The 25,735-nt window shown below is 29.8% G+C and overlaps 1 protein-coding gene across 3 annotated transcripts in view; it reads right to left on the bottom strand.

Annotated features, from left to right (window-relative positions):
* The window catches only part of LOC129983771 (phosphatidylinositol phosphatase PTPRQ-like), a 118,392-nt gene that overhangs the window by 30,733 nt on the left and 61,924 nt on the right, over window positions 1-25,735 (bottom strand). For all 3 annotated transcript variants that reach the window (XM_056093393.1, XM_056093394.1, XM_056093395.1), the window contains 10 exons: window positions 24,007-24,288; window positions 20,787-21,068; window positions 19,890-20,174; window positions 13,125-13,451; window positions 11,630-11,754; window positions 10,234-10,417; window positions 7,834-7,980; window positions 7,609-7,722; window positions 4,711-4,858; window positions 2,168-2,232 (listed from right to left, as the gene is read on the bottom strand). In XM_056093393.1, coding sequence (XP_055949368.1) covers window positions 2,168-2,232; window positions 4,711-4,858; window positions 7,609-7,722; window positions 7,834-7,980; window positions 10,234-10,417; window positions 11,630-11,754; window positions 13,125-13,451; window positions 19,890-20,174; window positions 20,787-21,068; window positions 24,007-24,288 — 1,959 coding nt within the window. The remainder of the gene's footprint in view (window positions 1-2,167; window positions 2,233-4,710; window positions 4,859-7,608; window positions 7,723-7,833; window positions 7,981-10,233; window positions 10,418-11,629; window positions 11,755-13,124; window positions 13,452-19,889; window positions 20,175-20,786; window positions 21,069-24,006; window positions 24,289-25,735) is intronic.

Genomic DNA, 25,735 nt, shown 5'->3' with positions numbered 1-25,735 from the left:
TTTCTGAGTTCACTTATAATATATAATGAAAATGCTCTTTTAAAAGAGACTATTAAATATATTTATTTTACGATAATTAAACACCAATGATTCATGAAATTCATTCAGGTAATTCATGAAATTCTCAAATGATTAATTCTTAATAATTATAAAATTGTTAAATGTTTGACATATGTATCTGAATAGACGAAATACATTTCTGTATCGAAAATATTAGCATTTTTGCTCCCTAAGTATATGGGCGTTTGAGCTCAAATTAAAAAACAACAACTTTTAGATAACATATTACCACGTTTTTCAAATAAAAAAAGATACAAAACAAACTATTTATCTAAATACATAGCATATTTGTAACAGCGAGCAAACTGAAACGCATTTTGCTACTTTTTTTTTTAAGTAGCGTACCAGCATTTTTCTTTTACCTAATATCAAATAAGACGTTCTCATTTCTGTTTATTAAATATTTCAAAAAGTAGTCCTATAGGAAAAGTTACAAGAAAATATATCTGTTGTTATGAAATATAGTTAACCCTTTAAAGGGCCATTTTTTTCTAGTCATATTATGTTAAAATATTTTTAGGCTTGAAATTAGAATAAGAAAAGGGATTCATTTAGCTTATTAGATAAATTTAATTTGATTCATTAATTAATTTGGTTAATTAATAATTAAGTAACAAGTCAAGGCATATCATTTTGTCTGAAATAAACAACTGAAGCATCTATGTTTCTGACTTACTAAAAAAATTTGTCAGAACTTATGCCAACCTGCATAATTTCATATAAAAATTGATAAATTTGGTGGGAAGCATACTTCCCACGGCCCTAGAAAGGATTAATATGGCCACATCAGAAAATGTTACTCTATTTATTCTTTGCAAATTATAAAAATAGAATATGTTCGCGAAACGATTTAAGATGTTTTCGGTAAATGAAAATATTGGAGTTTTAGAAACTTTGGCAATATGCGTATAAAATATTCTATAAGGAACTGCGTGATCTACAAATTTGATTTTTTCCCTTTTAGAAGGTAAACACTTCCTCGGTAATATAATGTTTTTCTTTCAGAAATATTTAATTTCTTATAACACATATCTAATTTTATTCTTTTAGATAGAAAAGAGCAAATGCTTCTAAAGAAGTGTTTAGTTTCAGAAAGTGTTATAAATAAAAATAATAACGCTGAATGAACAACATCTCATTTACCAAAATTATCTATAAAAGATTTACTTTCCATTGGAAATTCGGGCAGATAGTTATAATAAACTCACGCAGAATAATTATTCTTTCAATATTTTAAAATTTATTTGAAGTCAAAGATTTCCTTAGAAATAGAAATCATATTCCTCTTTAAGAAATAGTTTATCTTTTTTAACTCAAAATCTAGCTATTTTAAATAGAATATATCACCTATTTCATAAAGGGAAATATTTATATTCATTTTTAAATACGTTTATCTGCAAAAAGAGAGGTAAATGAAATGAGAAATATTGATGGATTAATCGTTCCATGACAGCTGCAAAATATTAAATTACATTTGGAAATTCTTTCAAGTATTCATGCTCTAAAAACGATTCTATTTAAAATAAAGCACGATTAAAAAGCCAACATTTATTTAAAAAATAGTAAAATCACAGCCATGAAATGGATGATTAATTGTTTAAAAAAATTTCTCATTGGTCCCGATCGCATTTGTATTTCAATTTAAAACTCCAACACAAAGACATGCCTGCATCAAAAATTTAATCAGCTGCTTTGGATTACTCTGCAATTACTCTGCAGCTAAAAACTTATTTAGAAATAATTCACTTAAATTTAACTCATTAATATGATTCAGCATTAACTAGTTGTCGCTTGCAACACGTGCATCCATCGATAATTGATTCTATAATTCATTTAAAGCACGCGCATAATCGTATCTGTCGCCTGTATTTCACAATTTCAGCCCTTATTCATTTGAGTTATTTTTAGAAGCGACACATTTCTCGTAAGTGATACGAATTTTTAATTCGGATTTTTACGATACTCATTTTAAGACTACTACGTGGATTATAAACCTTAAAGTAATTCGTATTATTAAAAAAGAACTAATTAAAATAAGATCCAGTTATGATTCTATAAAAGTTGGTATTTAGCATTATTAAATAGCATGATTCTTAAAATATGTTACCTGTGACTGTATATAAAGGATCCGTTTCGGAAAATCCACCTCTAGTGAAAGCTCTCAACTTCACTCTACAAAAACAAGTAAAAAGCAAGAAAAAATTAAAAATGTATTTCACAAATCCAATTAAATGATTTATTGTTGATTTATTTGAAATGAAATATAATTTTTCAGCTACTTTGCTTCATAAATAACTAGCAACTAACATTTACGGGTAATTATTTGTCAATATCTGAATTAATTTTAACTTTTACTAGCATTAGTTAGTGTTACACATTGTGACATAAAAACAATATTAAAATTATTTGCTTAAGGAAATTTTAAAACTATTCCATATAGTTTCATTTCATTTTTTAAGAATAATTTTTTTCCCCATTAAATGCTTGGTTTAATTTTGTTATATTTGTTTCTGTACTTTTGACTGTTGAGAAACTGAAGAGTTTAATGATGGAAAATTAACAATATTTACAAATACCATATTTTTCAGTAAATTTACATCAGTATTTTTTACAGCAAAAGCAATTTTTGAAGGTTTAGTAAGTAAAATTAGTTTCTCTATTTAAGATCATAGTATTAATTATGGAAAAAGGAATAGATTTTAATCATTAATCTAAGAGAATTAAATAATAATTTATATGCATTTATTTTTTCTTCGGGATTTAATTAAATTCGCGTTTCACTTCTATTGCATAAGTTCTATAATAGTAGTGATACCTTAGACTCACATGTGAAAAAGGTCCATTAATTTTCAGAATATTCATTTCTATTTTGTTAATAGTAATGAGATACAGAAAACTATTAGTAATAATTACTAGCCAAATACTAATTATCTAAATATAGAGGCATTTATTGCAAAAATATAAGTAATGTTACAAATTAATTGTATCTTTTTTTCTTTTAACACGCTACTCTTCACAAATGTTAGGAGATCTTTTAGAGTCACAGTTTCCGAAACGAAATTATCGCATATTCTAATTATATTATCACAAATTCTCTCTTAAAGCACCTTTATGTCAATTTCTTTCTTTTGACATTGCGTCATACTTATCAGCAGATGCTTTTAAAATCCTTCCAATATTTACTTCAAGCATTAAAATGGTAAAGTCATCCAAAGACGCCATTCTTTACTAGCTTTCTAAAGAATTTGCTGGCTCTTTTCAAAATGATGTGAGCAAAGTTGCCTAAGGCACTTATTCCACATATCCTAAGTCAATGAAATGGTTGAAAGGCGCACTTACTTAAGGAGAATTAGATTCCGGCATTCTTAAGCTGATTAGTCAAGGTACTTAACAGGATTTGTTCTCCAGAAAATGGAAGGGATGTAAAAATTCTTTTGATGGAATTTGAAAGCCTTCGATTTTTTATGGTTACTTTATTGCTGTCAAGTAATTTATTAGAAATCGATCGACATATAACATTTTTATTGGTCCAGGAATCAATGTGGTTTTTCATAATATTAGATGAAAAATTTGACGGAGAATATGTTATTGCAGTAAGTATTTTTTATTTAGACAGAAAATCTTAGATCTTAAATAATCATTAATTTCTCGAATAGATTTAATCACATAATAATTGTTTATGAATTATATTTGTGATTAATTCCAATCAACCTTATTGATTGAAAACGATTTTATTTATTAGATTTAAAGAGTGGATTTGGCCACATATAAAGATTGTTGAAAATTATATCATGATTGATAAAAATTGATAAAAACTATATCACATCAAAATTTCAAATTGTTTTGCTTGTTTCACTTTGATAATGGATTTCATCAAGTAATAAATGTCAAAAATTATATCATGTAATTGAATTGCATCGATTTTGTTCGTTTGATTTAAATTGAATTCAAATGCATAAAAATGCTAAAACTCATATTGTACAAATAATTGCAAACGATTTTGTTGAAAATGATTCGCTTTGATTCATTTTATCCTTGGGATATGCACATTTTATTTGCTATTAATTTTAACTGTATTATTTTAATAGCTTAATTGTAGCAGTATTTATTATCCTATTTAAAAAGGAAATAGTTTTTTTAAAAATTATTTATAGTTTTGAGCACTCACGGGGTAATAAATATGCTTTTACACAAAAACCAGCTTAGGGCATTTTAAGCTTATGAACTTATGAGCATTTTAATGTTTTTTTAAATATATATTCATTTAGTACAGAAATATTTAAAAATAATAGTGATAACATCTTAATACAAAATTTTTTGGATTTTATTTTTAAGAAGTCAATTAAACCAAACATTGAAATCGTTTTGAATAAAATTCAGGTTTACATGAGTTTATATGAATTCTGATAGCCACGAATTTGAGATTTGAAGTGTTTACCTATACTTCCGTCTGATTAAAAAAAACATATTTAAATATTAAACTGCTTACCAAATGGTGAGTACTAAAGCTGTCAATCAAAAATTGTATACTTAAAATTGCAATCATAATATTACACTCTAGAAATATTTTTTCATCAAATATCTTCAAATATATCAGCTTAAATAATCGTTTACGAATTCAGCTTTTACATTATGAGAGGAACTGCTTACCCATAACGAGTATCAGGTTTAAGCGGCCCATTACAGTAAGGTTTACCAGAGGGGCATTCCCTGTCAACACCGACTGTGCATCTGATAAAAGTTTTCCTTTCTGGTTCTTCCGCTTTTATTTCCTTGCAATGAAGAGGATCTTCTTGTTCTAAAACATAAAAATTGATCACATTTTACTGCCATCCAAAAACACAGTGTTTCTTTTGATTTATTAACCACGTTTAATGGGTTTCACGGTACCTAGGAACGTTGGTAGTGTTTAAATTTCATATGCATAACTTGACTATTATGGCTGCTTCAAAAAAGTAATTTTGTAGCAGTTGCATTACTCTTATCTTCTCTTTCGGTTACTAGATGGCGATGCCTGATTAGACCATCTCATATGTCATCCCATAGTGCATCGCAATTGTAAATGGAATGAGATGTGATGCTGAACTGTGAAGCCGCGCGCGTGAATGTCTTGTCTTTGTGTTTGTGCTTGTTTAGTGTGTGAAATTGATTATTAAAAGAAATGTTCCTAAAAACATTCGTCCTGTTGCTTCCTGCATGGATCATAATAATCTACATACCACCACATTGACGCCCCACGTTGGGCGCCAATGTGGTGGCAGGAAAATTGTCTTGTGATCGTCGGGACGATTTCATTTTCATTTCATCAGAAGTTCTTTTACGTTGGGCGCCAATGTGATGGTATGTAGATTATTATGATGCAGGCAGGAAGCAACAGGACGAATGTTTTTAGGAACATTTCTTTTAATAATCACATTCACACACTGAACAAACACAAAGACAAGACATTCACGCTTCACAGTTCAGCATCACATCTTATTCCAATTACAATCGCAATGCACTATGGGATGACATATGAGATGACCTAATCAGGCATCGCCATCTAATATTCAAAAGAGAAGATAAGAGTAATGCAACTGCTACAATTTTAATTTTAATTTGTGTCAAAAATATTTAACTCAAAATAAAGTTTAAAACATAAATATAGGCCCTTTCACGTCCGAGGCTGTACCTCTATTACGTTTATCAGAGACTTTCTAACGATGTCAAACTATGTAATGTCATAGTCACCTCGTAAACGTACAGTTCACGTTGTCTTACATAGTTTTTTAAATTCACTGTCTTTTTAATCACATAAAATGCATGCTCAAAATTTATATATATATATATATATATATATATATATATATATATATATATATATATATATATATATATATAATTTTAATTTAAATTATTTATTATTAATTAATATTATAATTATTATTATTTATTAATTAATATTATTTAAAACATATGAGCAAGTCCAAGATACGAAGTCCAGTAGCCATTTTTTTTTTTAGATTGAAGATGAAAAGTATTAAAGAATGTCAAGTATAATTCTCACTATTCTTAAATAGTATTTTACATATTACACACAAAAAAATATTGAAATATAATAAACTTAGAAGGAAAAAAAAATCATTAACATTCACAACATTACAGTACAAAAATCTAAATAGAATCTTCGTCCTCAACTTCCAACAATAAAGGGAAAACATGGATTAAATAGGAAAACTGATAACGGAAAATTAATAATAGAACATAATTTTAGTAATTTTAATAATAGAACATAATTGCCAAAATTCTAAAGTCTGTGATTCTAAAGTAAAAAAAAAATTCTATAAATTCTAATTTATTTGATGATAAACAAATTGGTATCATTAAAGTGACATATATATATTTTAATTTTATGATAGCTTGAAATCAATTTATGTGATAATATTTTCAGAAGTAAGCATTAAAAAAAAATGTTAAAATTTTGCTAGCAGATTCTCATGGAAACACTCACACAGAATCAAAATTTAATTGAAATTGATTGATTAATTGATAACTGAGTTCTAAAAATATCAAAATATTTTATTATAACTAGAAAGGCATTATTTTCCAAAATTTCTTAAATCTAGCACATAATGAGTAAAATTGATCTTAAAATTCCGTGAAACAAATCCAGTTATATTGCCGCATTGAAAAGAGGCAGTCGACTCTCCATGGCCGAATGGTCATAGAATTTGTCTCTTAATCAAGAGATCGTAAGTTCGAATCCCGTTTGAGTCAATTTGTTTCACAGTCTCTGTAAATATTTAATCCCTTGGTTTTATGCTTTCCTTTATTACATGTTCCAGAAGATTCTGAACATTTCTTTAATTTACCAGACAAGTGTCCTGGACTTTTCTTACTGTCTCCAGAAAAGTATTCTGGAACTTTCCCTGCTAGTATAAAAGCAGAAGATCTGTCAGTCACTGTGTTCTGAGTTCAGTTAATAAATTGGTTTAGCTCTATTTCTTGTGTGTGCACACTAGAGTACCTACGTGACAATATATTGGACTGAGTAATAAGTCAGCTGCATTTTTCAAATATATATATATATATATTAAAAATCTCGTCTTTCATTTAACAAAGATATTAGTACAATCTCTCTTAAATACTTTTCTCCTCAAACAAATTAACAGCGGTTGTTATTTAGCGGAATTCCAATTTTTTAGTTTTACAGATTTCACGAGTCACATTTCCTTTTCTTGAATCACACAAATCTGACTCATGGTAGATAAATCCCAAGAGTAGCTTCGACGGTCTTAACACTTCTATTTGAAACAAAAAACAAATAATGTACAAAATTTTTAAATTGTCCATTTAAAAATCCATTCTAATGAAGTGAAAATAAGCACAAATCTATGAAATAGAAATAAACTATCTTGTAGGGCATAAAATTCTGCTTCAAATAATATATAGCATTGTGCCAATTATTTCTGGACGTGTTTTTAAATAAAGAAAAAAAAAATGGAAGGAAGAAAGTCTTCTACCAAATAAAAGCGTCTAAAAATCTTAGGAATAAACAAAAATTCTCACCTTCTTTAAAAGGATTCCACTCCAGAGGCGTCGCTTGATAGAATGACGTGAAACCCTCTGAATAATTGGACCAGGAAGGAAATGTCTCAGCTATGCGACCGGTCGTTGCATTGCCTAGAATTGTTAGGTAAAAAGAAAAAGGGAAGCCCCACAGGGTTTTCAGTAAAAAGGATTTAACTTTCAAAGAGATGCTTCACTCGAGACAGAAACGGAATAAATAAATACCTACGGCTTCCGACACGCCAATAATCACGGCGTAGTGGATGATGTCTCCCATGGTGTCAGAGAAAACATTCCTTGTCCAATCTAAATCTAAAGTGTGGGGGCCAGATCCGTGGATAGATAAGCTATTTATTTCGCCCACTGGGGGAACTGGAGAGTAATAGAAATTGTTTTTAGAATACTTATTAAAGCATTAAAAAGTATATTTTTGTATTAACTATTTTATGAATCTTAAATAATTTATCATCATAAATTATAGAATCATGAAATATTTTTTTTTTCAAATTCCCCACTAGATGGTGCCACGCTTACGGAATCAACATTTAATTAAATTTATCTATAATCTAATGGTTAAGATACAATAACAACAGAGCAAATAGAAATATAGAAAATTACAATAGAATAACATATAGTTGTACAAAATGTCAAAGTTCAGGATCATAAGAAAGTGATTGAAAAATCGATTACATCTTTTCAACCATGAAACAAATAAAAAAAGTAACAAAAAAGAAAAATACAATCTTCATGCAAACTTTATAATTATTTATTTTATAAGCTACACTAATGTTAAAACTTTTGTACCGTCAGGAAAAAAACAACATTATATTCTATCTCTCTGAGAAATGTATTGGTACTTACAGTAGATTTTTAAATATTGATATAGTTCCTTTCGAGTACAGATTTTGACATAATTTATTTTTCATACAAAATATTACGAATCATTAAATATTAGCTTCCTTAATTCTATAAGATAAACAAAATTTCTGACAGTTGTTTATATCATTGCGAATTATGAACAAAAGTTTTAGTCTTCTTATAGAAAATAAATGATCAATAAATTTTGAAATAATTACTCTTTTTAAATTAAAAATTGCTTAAAATTATTGAACTAAATTCAGTAAGTAATATTAAAAAATTATGTAATTTTAAATGAACCATAAAACCTTTATAAAAATGCCTACGATTTGTATACCCGAAGCACAGAAAAGTAAAGGAAAATAATTAAACACTCACTGTTTTAAATCAAGTGTATTTATTTAGAATTGAATGAAAAGTAAAAAGCAAATCTATGGCAGCAGCTATGATTTTGCTGCCACCACTTGTTTGTCTCAGCAATTTTACTTCCAGATTATTGAAATACTTGAGTTTTACCCCCTCAGATACAAACGAAATTTGAATTGAGAGAATTATATCTCATTTCTTGAAATTCCAGTTATATTTACAAGCAATGCTTTTAATTTATGAATTCTCGGGATATCTTTCTTTATTCTATTAATTAGTTTAAGTTCCTCTTTAAATATAATGAACCACCTTTAACTATAAAACTGATTCATTGAGAATATTGGTTATATAAAATTTCAATTAAATCTCCATCAAATAACTTAATGTTCAGCATTTAGCCGACAAAGCACTTTTAAATATCAAATTATGACAGATATAAAAGAAAAATTATTTTAATAGTTTTACCTTCTTTATGTTTATTGTGTGCATGAGCATTTCTAATGGAATCGAATCCCGTGACGTCATCATGTCAGTAAAAATTTAAATATTTAGACAATGTTTTTTAAAACGCTTGTTGTCTTTTGCATCTATGATATCTTAATCTCTGATTACACATATAAATTAAGTAGACATTAAATAGAATCCTTTTTGTTTAGAAGAATTTTTTCAAGAATTTCAAAAAATTGGAAAGAAACAACAAGATTACATGTTTGATGAAAAAATAAAAATGACTTGAATTTCATTGTAACAATGAAATCTATGGTGAAAGTTATAAAATGATGATTTTTAAAAGATTGCCTAAATTCAGAAAAAAAATTCTCGGTAATTAAATTGATATGGCTAAAAAGATATTTTAATTTTCAAAAATAGCTCAAAACTCAGTTTTATGCTATAATTTTTTTTTTTTTTTTTTGAGTTAGTGTCGAAAAATATCAAACCTTCGTTTCTTTTTGATTGAATTAAATTTTCAAAAGCCTTCATCTTTGAACGTTTATTTATGCGAAATCCAATACTCTTGTTCAAACAGTCTGGTCTGTTGAGCGTCAATAAATGCACATCTTTCTTTATTATTAGTAAAGATTTATATTAAATATTTATATTCTTGCTAAAATAAGATTCAGATGAATTGAATCGATGTAACTGAGTTCCTGAACATGCGACAAGCACACTGATAAATTGTTAAATAATTTCCTTACAATGACAGCACCTACCCTACAAGCATATGAGTCAGAGAAGATCCATTATAAAGATTATACAGGAGAAGTATCACTTGAGATATGAAAGAAATCAGATTTATCGTAACTACATTTTCATACATTATGGCTCTAAATCTGAAGATTTTCAGCTCGTCTAAAAGATTTAACATACTATAATCACGATATGAAAAAATATAGAACTCACTTCCTGCGGGTAGCACGCAGTATCCTTTTATGGAGGCTTCAGCGCCGTTCTCTTCGACGTCTTTGGCTTTCGCTCGAACGTAGATCTTGTACTTCCTTTCAGGACGCAGACCCCTCAGTCTAAAGCTATGATTCTCCTGACATTCGTCCTCCACTGAAACAGCTTCTTCGCTCCATCCAGAGTACTGAGAAAATAATGGAATAATTAAGTTTTTCCAGATTTTTATTGTTTGGTAATAATCAGTGGGAGTGTTTTCCTCAAGATTTTCTCATATAATGAAACAATGTAATCAATTTTATTAATTGAAAAAAAAATTGAAAATAAATTTTAGATATCTCTTTCGTTTAAATAAGTATGGCGATCATTACATACAGATCCATAATTTTGATGATCAGGATTGCATATTAAATGCAATTATGTACCTTGTTGTCTTGTTGAACTATCGTGTCCAAGCATACAAATAGAAATACATACAGATTTCTTTGGAGGAATTTCGAGGAATGTACACTTTAAATGCAAATGTACACTTTATGTACACTTTAAATGCTTTAAATTCAATCACAGGAAAGACCGTTTTACGACCGTTTTTGGATGCTGACCTGGTGCCGCGTCAGCGATCTCAGAGCTTAGCGATGAATTTGTCGACTTTGGCAACAAAATAGATATTACTGAAAACTTCCAGAATTTTAGCAATTGAAACAATAGGAACTGAGATACGACTGATTGGTCCAGAACCTTCTCTGCCCGCCTCCCGGAACTATAAAAATCCGGCAGTCTCAAGCTGCAGTCAGACAGTCGTGAAACGAGTCGTAATCGTGGAAAGATTTAACGGCGAAAAGTTGGATCAGTCCGGCGAAGAGCATGCGTTGTGGGGAGCTCTAGCGATTGCTGAATTGAGCTGTGTACCGAGTCCAGATGTTTATTGTAGAAGCAGCATCGAGTCGTGTGTGGAGTAGCCAATTGTGTAATAGTGAGTTGGCAGTTGGATACAGCTAAAATGAGGAAACAGTGGTAAATTGCAGACGTTTGGAGAGACCGTAGAGTGAAACTACATAGATTCCCTCCTTCTGGATTCTGTCTGGTCGCTTTGTGTGCTGTGGTTGTTATTACTACCGATTACTACTTGTGGGCTACTGTTTCTTGTAGTGTGCTGCTGTGTGTTGCACGTTTTCGTCTCGGCTGTGCATTTGTCGTCTGCTGTATATTTGATTGTCTGCGTATTTGTGTCTTCATGTCAATAAACGTCGTTGATTTCTACTAAAGGACTGTTTATTTCATCGACCAACAAATAGAAAAAGAAATCCGGAAGATTTTAGTAACAATATTTACAAAAAATTTTTTTGAGTTACTCATATTATAATGAAAGAAATGAAGAAAGGGAGAAAAAAAATCACACCTCTACTCCGTACCTGACCAGGTACTCGATGATCTTGCCGTTGGGTTTAAATGGAGACTGCCACCTTACGACAGTCTCGGTGCTCTCTTTGCAATCGGCCTCCACATTTCGAGGTGCGCCAGGACCTGACAAACACAGAAAATGATATAATTACAGCTAGTTATTATTTCATGTAAATAGGTTTATATTTAAATCTTTCGTCACTATTAAAAAAAAACAATTGCCGTTATGCTCATTCATTTATTTCATACATATTATGTAAACTCCTGTAATGTAAATTTAAATTACTTTCTAACACAGATCATTTTACTTCATAAGAATGACCTTCCTTTCTGAAGCAAAAAGAGGGCTATTCTTGTAAATTTCATAATTTTGAACTTTGGTCAGATGACGAGACTAATAGCCAAAAGTTTAAGTAAAAGAAATAGTCACTCGCTTTGCATATTTCTACAACACGACAAGAAGAGGTATTTGACCTTGATGAATGGATTGTTTCATCACATATTTGAATACATAATGTGAATATTCTGCGATATTATTTCAAAAATCTGCTACTTATTTACAGTGGCAATCTAATAAAGGCCAATTAAAATGTAAAATTTTTTACTGCGCATCTCTTTTTAATATCATCTTTAATCTTAAATTCTCTGTAAATGAGACATAGGTATGAAAATAAAAAAGAGTATAACATAAAAGTTTTTAAATCTATATGGCTGAAATTTTAAAATCAATTAAAGCGCATTTACAGGTAATTAAGAAGTATTTTTGCTAATCTTTTTTGTTTTATAAAACTATTTCAGATATTTTTTTGTCTGAGAAATTATTATAATGACACCGTTACAAGATATTTCATTGCCAATTTTCTACTCAGAGTAATAAATACCGCTCCAATACGACGTCTTCTACATAAAGACCATGAGTTCAACGTTTACAAAACCACAATTTCTAAACCTAAGGATTAGTGATATTCACCTACCTACCTTTTAGTGATTAGTGATCGTCAATTCGAAATCAGTTCAACTTGAACAAAGATGATCCGTGATAACTTTGTGAGGGAATCAAGGCTTCGTTACCGGCAAATAGCAAATTTGATAGGCATTTCACACAAAAAAAGATAATATGGTTCGTTTCTATGTAATAGGTTTGGGTCTTATTAAAGCAGTCGTACATCAACGCCCTCTCATTGGAATGGTTTAGAAAAAGGAGTTATATATTTATGATTGACGTCATCATTTGACCATGTTTTAAAATGCCGCGATTCTCAAGCCAACAAAAATAGAATATTTATCTAAAACATAAACTAAGCAAGTTTATATAAAAAAAAACAAAGTCATTCTGGATCATTTTTATCTAAATCGATCAATTTATTCAAGATTATGATTGATGATTACATGATTTAGCGAAATTCATCTATACTAATACTTATTTACAAAATCTTAGACGAAAAAAAAGCAGAAGCATGATTCCAAATTTCAAATAAAATATAAATACTCACTGTCTGGTGGTGTCTTTACTACGGAGGAGTTGGAACTTATACTTCCAGCCACAACCGTGTTCAACAAAATTCGTACATAGTATTCACTGTAAGGTGTGAGCCCCTCAATAGTTTCTGGTCGTTTAAATTTCCATTGTCCCGACCCTCTGGAACCATTTTTGAAAGTTTCGAGGACTGCTCCAGCTCTGGGATTACAGTGGCTTGATTTTCTCCACACTTCAATCACAAAAGTCGTGGGCCCAGGATATGGAGGGATGGTTTCCCATTCCAAAGATATTGTTTTCGAATTTACGATATCTATTGCTAACACCTGAGCAGGTTTCGGAACTGCAAGAGAAAAAAATATAAAGCTAATTAAGGACACTATTTAGAAAATGATAATGCTTGTATTAGAATACAGTTTAAATCATATGTTAAGAATTCAGTTAACCACGTGGTCTTTCTGGGCGGAGCTAGCTGCCAATCATGTAAATATCATGTGGTCTCCCTGTTGATTGTTAGTAATTTTTTTTCCAAGGGAAGCAAACTTGACTCCTTTACTTGGGGGAGGGTGATCTCGGCTCTCTCTCTCCCCCGAGAAATTTTATGTGTAGTTCTCTAGGCCTACTACACTTTGGCGTAATCATGTGCCTTTTGTTGTTGATGCTACCAATAAACCCCATCAAAGACAACATGTGTCTCTAAGTCATTTCACCCAGACCACAATTTTCACTATCACATAAATTATTGTGTAATAAAGAAATGCAACGATAATTTTACATCATATTTGATCAACTAGAGTAGATCCAATAAAAGCACCCACACAGAACACTTGAAAGAACTCTCCAAGTACTGAATAAACACGTTCATGAATTCATAAATAGACACTTGATAAACGTACATGGATAACCATGTCAATTTTGTTATGGCTTTTTCTTCTTTTTTCTTGAAGGTTATTTTGTATTTTCATATTCGCATAGTGAAATAATTTGCTGTGCTTAGATTTCATGTACTGGTAGACTATTTCGCTTAGTATAATTTAATGTCTCATTTATTTGACTTTTGTAATAAAATTAGAAGATATATTAGCTTGTAATAGCTAAGAGGGGGAAAATAGCTCTTAACGAAAAGAACATGTGCTTTAAAATTGAGATAGGGGAGTTCAGATTCAAGATCTAATAGTTTTAGCATGAAATGTTTCGCTTTTGAAATCTAATTATACACATATAAATAAGTACATGAAGAACCTATTTTTTTATATAATTCATTTTCCATATCTTACTAAGCCTTACATAAAAGAAAAAGTTTATACAGGTGCGGCAGAAAAATCCGGACAAAAAAATTTTAATATAACTTGATTAAAAATAAATTAGCAAAATATAACAAGTAATAATAATAGTAGACTTTCACTAATAAATAAATTGATTCCAAAGTGGTCGCCTTTTGCAATAATGTAAAGGCGCAAACGCATGTTGAAATTTAGAGCAATGGGCCGCAAGTCTCCTACTTTTAATATATCTCATTCCCCCCGAATCCATTGCTTCAGAGAGTCCATACTTTTGTGTAGTTTAGTGCAAGCTCTAGACTCCGAAATGAACCATACACTTTAATCATGAGATTGAGATTCGGAGGGTAATGAGCCCACGCTCCCGTTGATATCACACCCGGAAAATGCGCCTTGCACCACTTTCTTTTTAGCCTTGTGAGCTGGTATTGAGTCTTGTTGAAACTCCCACTTTACATTGCCGAAGTGCTTTTTGGCCCACGGAAATACAACAGCTTCTGGAATGTCCCGCTGGTACACTTTTTGGTTTAGTTTAAAGCTCTCGTCCACAAAAACCAGAGATGTTTCGCCGCTTGCGCAAATTCCGCCCCTGACCATGACCGACTTTGGATTTTTGCGATGTTCAACAATTGCAGAAGTGCTTGGAGAATCTACAGACTAGATCCTAAAATTCTAGGCGATACGAGCTTTTACACGGTAATTAGGGGAAAGGAATCTCTCTCAGCGCTGACTTGCCCGTCTCAAAAGTTTTCGGCGTCTTTGGAGCCGAGTTTGTTTGCTTTAGTGCGAAACTGAACTTTCTGGAACTTGTAAGGCTTCAGTCCAAGTTCTGTTTTTGCCATTCATTGCACTGATTGGTCACTTATTCCCAGTTTACAAGTGATCTGTCTCATGGAAACCCTCGAATTTCATTGAACTTGCTTATTGATAACTTCACGGCTATTGCAAATGTTCACCATACGTTTTCGCTCACTTCCTGGACTTTGACCATCATTGACAAGCTCATTGGAAAGGCAGATTGCATTAGACAGTGTTTGCTGAAGCACATTAAACAAACGAATGACTTCATACTGTCGTTTTCCTTGCTTAAACAACTCTTAAAACAGCAGATCTTTTGCTTGGCGTTGTAAAAAAAGCCAAAAAACAATACGTAAACTAAAAGATACATTATAAAATATGTTATAATTGAAGTGGTAGACAAAACGAAATGAACAAAAATTAAAAAGAAATTAATTGTACTCTGTGATGTAATAGCTTTGTCCGAGTTTATTTTGCCGCACCCTGTAAATATATTTAAAAAAGAACCATCTTAAAAAATAATATCATCATATCCTTTCTGCATTCTTTGTTACTCATATCCGAACAGTAGTAAATCTTTGTTCTGTATATGAGCTTATTCTCCTCATAAAACATATCTGAATTCCTGCTCGTAGATCCAATCCTTATTTAAAAAATTTCCTAAGTTTCCTAAGCTAAAAAAATCAATTTTTAGGAAGTCATACTGAATATACTTTTATTACTTATTCTAGATTTTGTTTTGAAAAAGTTGTGCTATAAAACCGTTTGAAATTAGATTCATTTTATATAATATCCTTTATAAAACCATGCATTGGCTCATTTAATTATCGACCCGACGAAATCGATACAAAATTGAGTGCGTTGTTTGGTAAGAATGCTTTGACACTGATAATGCTAAAAGACATATGACTACGAAGAATCCCTAATTAGTACAACAAAGTAGGGTAGCTCTGATCTTAAAAGTGGGAGTGATAAAAAGAAAGATCCATGGGAAATGATTTCATTAAAAGTTCCTCGCTTGAAGAGGGTGAAAACGCTTATATTCTTCAGGGACTGCTGTGAAAGAGAAATGGGTTTTTTTCTTCTTTCTTTATGAATTGGAAAGTGTTTTTAAAAATAAAAATACGTTTTATTTTTCGGGTTTTTTTTGCGTTGGTAGGGTTTTAATTATTAATTCATTTCATGTAATTGCATATAGAAATACTGTTCATTTTCAAGAAAATCTTTTATGAGTTTCTTGATTTAGTCATTTCATTTTCTAAAGATTTCTTTTGTATATGCTATCATTGCCTAGTAACAGGCATTTATAAATAATTGTAGCTTTATTCAATTAATTTTTTTTGTTGTAATTTAAATAATTCGTAAGTATAAAAAAAGATTAAGTTAAATTCGAACCAAATACAAAATAGTCAAAAATTTATTAAACTCCAATTAAATATTTCAATGATCTTGCTGCAACAAATTAAAATGATTTATTTCTAGAATTTGAGTTTCGATCTATATACTATTATCAAAATTGAAATATAATCACAATTTTTTCTTTGAAATTAGATCACAATGCAATTAAATCTCAAGAGTCTCATAAAGAATAGACTAAAATATTTACAGTCCTTTAATGGTCAATAAAAGAAACTGAATTTTTTTATAAATATCCAAGAAAATTTTTAACAATGAGAGAAAATAAGGATTAATATTTGAATAAAAAAAGACAATTAAAAGGGATGTTATGGAAACAAATATTATTTATTTTCCAGAATAAATATTGTTTGTATCTAACCAAAAATAATTCTTTCTAAATAACTATAAAAGCTTTAACTAAATAAAATTAAATGAAAATACTGAGATCTATAATAGAGAAGGGAATTCAATGGAAGTAGATATAAAGAGAGTTATTATTTCGTTCACAATGAAATGGAAGAATGGTCAGTGCTGGGATCATCAAAAACTCAACTGCCGTTTCCAGCATTTACGCACTTATTGCTTGGTTGAGATAATAGCCTTTGAAGAAGCCCCATCACCCATTAAAAGAAGAAGAATCGCTTAGTGCTTAAAGAATGGTCATCAAAATGAATTCTTAGAAATGATTTGAGATCTTTTTATTTCTCTCTGCATTATTCACAATAGAAGGAATTCGTTTGCTGAATATTTTAATAAATGGCATCCATTTTCACCTCATTTGTTTTCAATCATTACGAATTTAAACGATTAGATTTTTACTTTCTTGTACACATAGTACAGACAAAGTATAGAAATTGTCAAAAAAATTCAAATTTGATGAATATCTACATTTTAGAACTACCCGAGTTCGAAAATTTCTGTCTGTCCGTCAGTGACAAAGATAACTCAAATAATAATCAAGATAAAATCTATCTATGAACAGATGCGATCAAGATGGGTGAAATACGGTCTTAACACTAAATTTGCAGATTACCATCAAATGTTGAGTAAAATATGTTATGAGGAAATCCGCCTGTCCGTTGTTCGAATATAAGTTAACAAGATATTTACAAAACGAAGAGAGCTAAATAGATTAAATTCGATACGCAGATTTAACATCTATAGTGTGTTTACCTGTGAAATTTTGATTAAAATCCAACTACAGGTTGACTGTCTGTCGGTCTGTACTTTCAAAAATAAGTAAACACGGCAAATCAAATGCATAATGGCTTAAGTATATTAAATTTGGCATGGGATTTTATGACTACAAGCGCAGTTTCGTGCCAAATTTTTTTTCAATCGGTTGGTAATAACATGTCTAAAACACAAATTCGATTTTTGGACACCATTAACGCATATCAGGGAGATGAGTCGCCAAATAACTCGCCAAGGATGATACGATAGATTCAGTAAAAATGCTAAATTCACACCAAAAGTCAATATTTCATAACTATTGCATGTAAATTCCATGTAAGGCGTTCTCTGACATGACAGGTTTATTGAAAAGTATGCAAGAAAATTTTAGGAAGATCATTACCTCTGCTTATATAGACATTTCGATGTTTCAGATTTCTCGAGGGATTGAAAACACTTAATTTAAGCACTAAAAATACCTGATTTTTAATAAATGATTTTTTCCCTATATAAAATTTTAGAATGGCATTGCTCCGAATATCTCAACTTTTCTCTATGAGTCTTGAACTAGTGAAAAGTTTGTTTTCCTTTTATGAATCGTTTAAAAATATAAATTTAAATACTGAGTACAAAACGTACACTATATCTGTCCCCATTCCTTGGTTCCAGAAGCGTTTTAAATTTAAACATTCACTAAAGAGTCCAAACTCGAAACTTCAATTGGCCTTTGAGATTATTATTAACATATTTCAGAAGAAAATGTTAAAGACATTGTAAGTTATGGTATGCTATATGCAGCTTTCTGGAAGGCCAACAAGAAACAAATTTTGATCGTTAGAATTAACCCTGATTCACTTCAAGTAAGGAGGAATGGAAATATATATTCCGAAAATGTAATTTATTATATTGTTCTTTCCAACTAAGATAATTAGTTGTTAATATACTTACACCCATTTTTCAAATATTTTAAGCTTGCTTAGCCCGCTTTTGGTCAGTCTACGCTTTACCGTTATCTTAAAATAAATATGAATTTGTATTTGTGTATGTGTATGTGTACGTGTTCGCGCTCAATAGACTAGGCCTCTGACCTAATGCCAGCAAACTTGGCACATATATAATTTGGAAACTAAAAACGTAAAATTCGGAGGGTTTTTTTTGTTTTTTTTTTTGAAATTTTAATTAAAAGCGATGCAAAATTTTGGCGTTTTTTTTTTTTTCGTGATAACTAATGAAAATATTGCAGTACAAACATGATTTTTACATCATCTTAAAAGTCAAAAAAAAAATTATTAAAAAAATATTTTAAGCATACTTTTCCAACAAAAATCTAAAAAATCGAATATTAAATGTATGACGAAAGATAATACAAAACCATAAGAATTCTGGAAAAAGAACAAATTTGTTGATAAAAAAATTATTATTAAAGTTACTGTTATTTTTGTTTTTCGTGTTTGTTTTATAATCTAAGTTGCCATCCTGTGATGAACACAAGCACATTTAAAGAAATCAAGCAGTACATATACTTAATTTCGGCAAAAAATCACTAAAAGATTTAAATTCATACTTAAAATAATAATAACATGAAGAAAAATGTAATTTTTTACATTGTTTTAGATTAGAAAGGTTATATTATTAAAAAGATAGAAATAGCAAAATTTATCCGTTTTTAACGAATTTTAGTGGAGTTGCAGGGATAACGGACATATATAAATTGAACCAATATAACGTATAACGGACGTTATATTGGTTCATGCATAATAAATTGAACCAAACATCGTAAGGCGTCTAAAATAGAATGAATCATATATTTATCAAAATTTGAAGCTTAAAAATATTTGGTTCAAAAAGCCATTAAGACAAAATATTTAATTAAAATTTTAGCGACAATTATTTCAGGCAAAGCAGGTATCTACTTCATAAATATAAATAAAAAAAAATACATTACTTCAACGTGTGCGTTAAGACGAAAATTGCATTTGCATAGTAAAAAAAGGTAACAACAGGAAAAATTATGAAAAATAAAAGAATACGCTATAACTATAGATGATTCAAACTTTAAGCTTGGATGGTAATTAAGTAAGTGATTAAATCATTAAAATAAGTTTCATACACATCATCAATACATGACTTACCCCCAATTTTCGTGCTTGCCATTAAAACATCAGACCAGGGTCCAGTTCCAGCACTTGTTTTAGCAGAAACTTGTATAGAATAGTCCATGTAAGGTACCAAATCCGGTATTTTATGTTGAAGTGTTTGCACCTCGAAAACGCTAGGAGAACCTTCCACGTAAGTTGCTTTCCAGCTAACAATATAGCCCAAAATGGGTCCGTTGGGTGCGATTGGTTGTTGCCATTTTAAAGTAAGACTGATGTTGCTGGCAGAGACCAATCCTAAATTCACTGGAGCACTAGGAACTATAAAATAATGAATAATTTTAGTTACTTCTTTAGTAAGAAGCTTTAATTTTAAACTATATAACAAATCAAACCCATGATTTATTATATTACCATTTAGTTGTAATGACTATCTTTCAGGATTAGTAAATGTCTGTTGATTAATTAAGTTCATTTAACTAATTTTCTTTGTGTTTGGTAAAATTCAAGAATGAATAACTTAGGACTGAAAACTATAAAATACATGTATGCAATAAATCAGAAATTTGTTTCAATATATTTATTAAAGTGTCAACAAAATGTAAAAAAATAACTTAGTTTTCAAAATATCTAATGATTAGATATATTTTTGCGTTCTAAACATTTAGTTATTGTATCTGAAGTAAATAAATAATTCATTTCAGTGCGATAAATGTATTATTTTTCTCTTTTTTTTGACAAATAAAAAATGCATGCAGTTTCCTTTTAATACTTGTAATTGGGAATTTAAATAACAAGATCAATAAAGATTTTCTTATTGCTGGCAAGAAAACTTTGCGTGCTATAATTTTCTCATGTTTGGCAACGAATAATGTATATAATTTTCACTTCATAAGACCATGGTGGAGAATTGCAGTTTAAGTTAGAACTTACCTGCTATCTCAGTTTCTACTAGTAAAGAACCAGATGGCGGTCCAAACCCAACTTCCGTCGATGCCGAGATTTCGAAAATATATTTAGTGTAAGGAGTTAAGTTTTTGGCGACAAAGAAGGTGCTGTTAGTGAAATTTTTCATCGCCTCCGGTTTATCATGCTCTCCCCAGCTCACCATGTATTCTTTCAGAGGACCATTGGGCGGATCTGGAGGTGACCAATTCAGATAAATAGTCCAAGCCGTCTTGTTGTATGTCTTGACTTCCTTAACAGCAGCAGGAACTATATGCACAAAGAAACATTAAAGACATTTATTTTTTTAAATGTTTTTATTATGTCATTAAATATATATATATAAAATAATCGCCCCTGATGACTAGCTTATTTGAACGAAATAATAGCCATTAACGTGGAATATCTTTATATAAAATTTCACCTTCCTTTTCTTATACTATTAAAAATTGGAAGTCATTGAATTAAATCTACTACAAATTACTGTATGTGAATTAACAAGTGCATGTACTGTGAAAAAGAAGTTGAAATGAAATACTGTTTCGGAGTTAATGCTCAAAGAAAATAGATTTTTTTAAATTTAAATTTAACAACGGCAAAAAAAGCTCAGTAAAATGTTTTAATAAAGCTATGAAATGAGTCTGATTTCATCATGATAATAAAAACACTGGACCAAATTATGCATTAGAATTACAGAAAAGTTGCCCAGAAATTAAAATCGATATAATTTAAAAGGTGATATTTTTTGCATCCTTGGATCTAGTTGGTCTTACAACTGAGTGCTCGACAATTGTATTCAATTTACGGTATTTGGTATTAAAAGAGAGAGATTACTAACGTTTCTATATATTTTTAAATGACAAGAAACCCTAAAATAATTTTTGAATAAATTAAAAAGAAATTTTTGAATATTAATAGGCTGAAAGAGATATTATTTAAATATTTTTTCTTTGTTTATGCTATTTTAAATTCAATTTATTAAGCAATAAATTGCAATGTTGGCGTCTTGGCATAAAAATAGCGCTTCTTCCCCATGGTCTGGGCGTCCCGGGTTCGAGTTCCAGTTCAGGCACGGTTGTTCCTTTGTGTTCTATCTGTGAGGTGTGTGAATGTGCCCCTGTGTAAAAAGGAGTTGTGCAAGCGAATGTGACGCATGAAACAGCTAAGTCATACTCTTGGCGCTAGTTGGCGCTTCTGAAAAAACAAGAGACGCTCACGCGGCTTAAATCGCTGACAGATAACTGTCAGCGGGCTTGAAAGTGTCATAAGTTACAACATAAATGGCAATTTTAACACAACACTTCGCATTTGCAATGGAAACATAGTTTTTAATTAATAAAAAATTAATTGCCTTACTGAAATAAATTTTTAACATTTAATTAGATAGTTATTTCTTATATTTATTCATCTAATTAAATGCAATCTTTAACATTTAACTAAACAGTTAATCGAACATCACTAAGAAATTCCTTGGACTTCATGATATAAATATTTATTATCAGTCCTTTGGACCACTATACAAAAAAATCTAGTGTTTCTGTTCTATTTATATTATTTGAATTGAATTTTTTTTACGATAGCTTTAATTGATGCATTACATAAATCGCATACTCGAATAATTATTTACGATAAAAAGTTTTCTAATATAAAGCTTTAAAAATGACACAAATAACATAAGGAATTTATTTAAATATTTTGAACATCCTTTGATATATTTTTAATAAATACGTAGCTCAAACACATTTTTTACAAATTATCCATTTCGATTATTGCATAAATGCCAAACAATACGAAAGAAAAGAGGGAACCGAGAGAACCACATTCTAATAAAAGTGCTATTCTCCAGATAGGTTCATATATAATTCATAATAAAACACCTCGAGAGCAAATCCATTATAATGATTGGTTTTCGATGTTTATTTAATTCCCAAGAATGCTAAGAAACAAGTTAGAGGGATTTTGTATCTTAAATTAATTTGGAAATGTTTTACCAAAACAATGAAAAATACCTTTTTGTTTGTATTCTCGCATTTTATCTGTAAATCGCTTAAATTTTTTCTCTTCTTTGTGCTAAATCGTGAAATAACAGAAAGCAGCTTTTGCTTCAATATCAATGATAATTTTTCGATGGTACTTTTTAATTACTCACAAGGGAATGAGTTTATAGAATGTATAATATGTGTAAAAGAAGACACTGTTATCATGGAGGGAAAAACAGATTCTATCATGAACACATCAGAGAAATCAAATTAAAAGTATGGCTGTAATATTTTATCTTATGAAAATAATCATCTTTGAATAGCATTAATGCTTTTATTTAACAAATCTAATTGTCAAATGTATTTCCTATCTAATATTCTAATCACTAAAATAAATCAAAATTTTTTTGTATCCTCAGAAATTAACAAATTGCTTTAAAATAACAGACATCATGATTTTTTTAATAATCCATTCAAATGAAACTTAAAAATAAAAAGTTTTTTGACAACAAATGAATTTTTTTTCGAATGAATGAATTCATTTACGAATCAAAGAGACTCCTTATTTCGATGTGGAGCTTCGATTATCAGAAATTGAAAATTTCCACAGCTAAGCTCCAGAATGCAACTATTTTGGCGTCTTAATATGTAATGACATTTGGCGATCTTGGCGGTATTTGAAAATTGTAAACACAAGGGCCTTTTTACCATGTTAGAAAGAAACAAAAACAGAGGATCAAGCTCCCAAATTTCACAAAAAGAGGAGAAAAATTGCGTTTTCTCTACTAATAACAAATATTTTTTGCTTATTTTTAAACATCTAGTATAAATAAAATATTTTATATATGGAATGAGCGAAAAATTAGAAATATTGTTAATTAGTTACAAAAAATACAATTTTTAATTCCGTTTTTAAATTTACAAAAACTGAAATAATGGTGCTTCTTGTTAAGTAGCGATATTATGAAGTGGAAATTTTTTCGAAGAAATGTTTCTCTACTTTCAAGATCTGTTATCCGTTTATAATATCGGATTATAATCCGTTTATAGTCTGGATTTTTTCTATTTGTAATAACCGTAATTATAATATGGTTGAAAAAAATCAAATGGATTCGATAGATTCCTCAGGAAATAAAAATTCTAATAGTTTAGAAACAGTATTTGAATCAACTTATATACAAAAAAAAAACCCTTCTGCAAGGTAAAAACTGATGAAACAATTTACTTACTTCCAATCGCTGTCTGTATTTTCTTAATTTCCGACCAATCTCCAAATCCGGCTGTCGTTTCTGCCTGGACATCAATGCTGTAAAGTGTGTACGGCTTTAAACTTTGTATACAATATGGAGAGGCTTCGGTCTTTCCAGTTTCGACTGTTTTGGAATCTGCAGGTTTCCAGCGCACAATATAGGACAGAATGGGACCTTTGAAAGGAGAAGGCTCTTCCCATTTGATGCATATAGTGAGATTGGTTACTTTCTCTTTTTCAAGATTCCTGGGAGGAAGCGGTACTAAAAGTTGGAAAAGAACAGGATAACATCAGAAAAAAGAAATGGGTATTTGGAATATTATTTATACTATCCGCCTTTGGCGACATCTGTTCGATCTAATGATTGACTCTTTAGATTATTAAATGATATATGGAACGCTTTTTAAAATATTTCTCCTTATTAATTGATACGACTGAAAAACATGAATTTAATTGAATCAGTGTGATAAAAATCTCTTACTACGAAATTAATGACTGGTAAAAGCAAGCGATTGAATTTTTTGATAGACGAGCTTGAATTCTATCAGAGCATTTAAAAACATTGTTATAGAAAATGCAAAAAATTCAATTTAAGATATTAAAATTAAGAGAAAAATTGCACGAAAATAAAGTTTATATCATTAAAAAGATAATTTCATTGAGTCCCAAAGTGATACAAAGATTATTTTTATAACATAATTGTTTTGGAAGATATGAACATTTATTTCCGTTGGCAAGTCATAGTGATTACTTATCTGACGATGGTTAAACCTAATTTTTTGTTCGATTAAATTTTCTGTTGGGAGTTTGTTTCTTAATTTCTTATATATTTACTTTGCTCTTACGGAATATACTTTCAGGTGACAAGGTGGATTGTCACCAGAATACTGCCAGTAATATTTTAGTTCCCTTGATTAGCTAAACTAAGCGCTAGATTTAATGCTGTTGTTAAAACCATTAATAAATTAGTATGGAATTTTTGATAGTTTATTCATATACTATTTGATTGCTGCCATTTGACAATAAATAGTAGGCGTGAATATAAGTTATTTTTTGTGTTACTTACGATATATATATCTATATATATATATGTGTGTGTGTGTGTGTGTGTGTGTGTGTGTGTGTGTGTGTGTGTGTGTGTGTGTGTGCGTGTGTGTGTGACAAACACACATATACATAAGTAAGTAAAACATAGGAAATTACATTTTTTATCAGAAGTCAGGGTGAAAAAAAAAAGATAAAAGCCTGAAGAGCTGATGGAAGGTGAGTGAAATAAACTAGAAATAAATTGATATTTTAATCACATTCAATATATATTTTAATTTTTAATTATTGTTTAGAATTTTTTTTATGATATTCATTATGAATTAATTGTATTTATTGTATTGTCTGCAACAGTCAATCCTTTTGATTATTAGCTCTGAATATTTAGTGAAAACCTATTTTCAAATTTTAAACTCTCTAATAAAAGCATTCCTTTAAAATTTTTGTTACTTTTATTATTTCTACATTTTAGTCCTTGATATATTTCATAACATCTTATTATATTTATCAATGGATTATTTATTTATTTTTACACAAATTAGCTACTAAATGGCGTTTCTCATATGGAATCATGTAAATAGCAGATTATTAAAAATCTGAAAATAATTTTCAGTTATCCGAAGCATACAGCTGTAGAAAATTTTAGAACTATAATCCATTAAGTA

This window comes from Argiope bruennichi, chromosome 9 (assembly GCF_947563725.1).
Source record: "Argiope bruennichi chromosome 9, qqArgBrue1.1, whole genome shotgun sequence".
NCBI lineage: Eukaryota > Metazoa > Arthropoda > Arachnida > Araneae > Araneidae > Argiope > Argiope bruennichi.
Note: the sequence above shows the minus strand (reverse complement) of the source record. Positions and strands in the feature narration are given on the sequence as shown.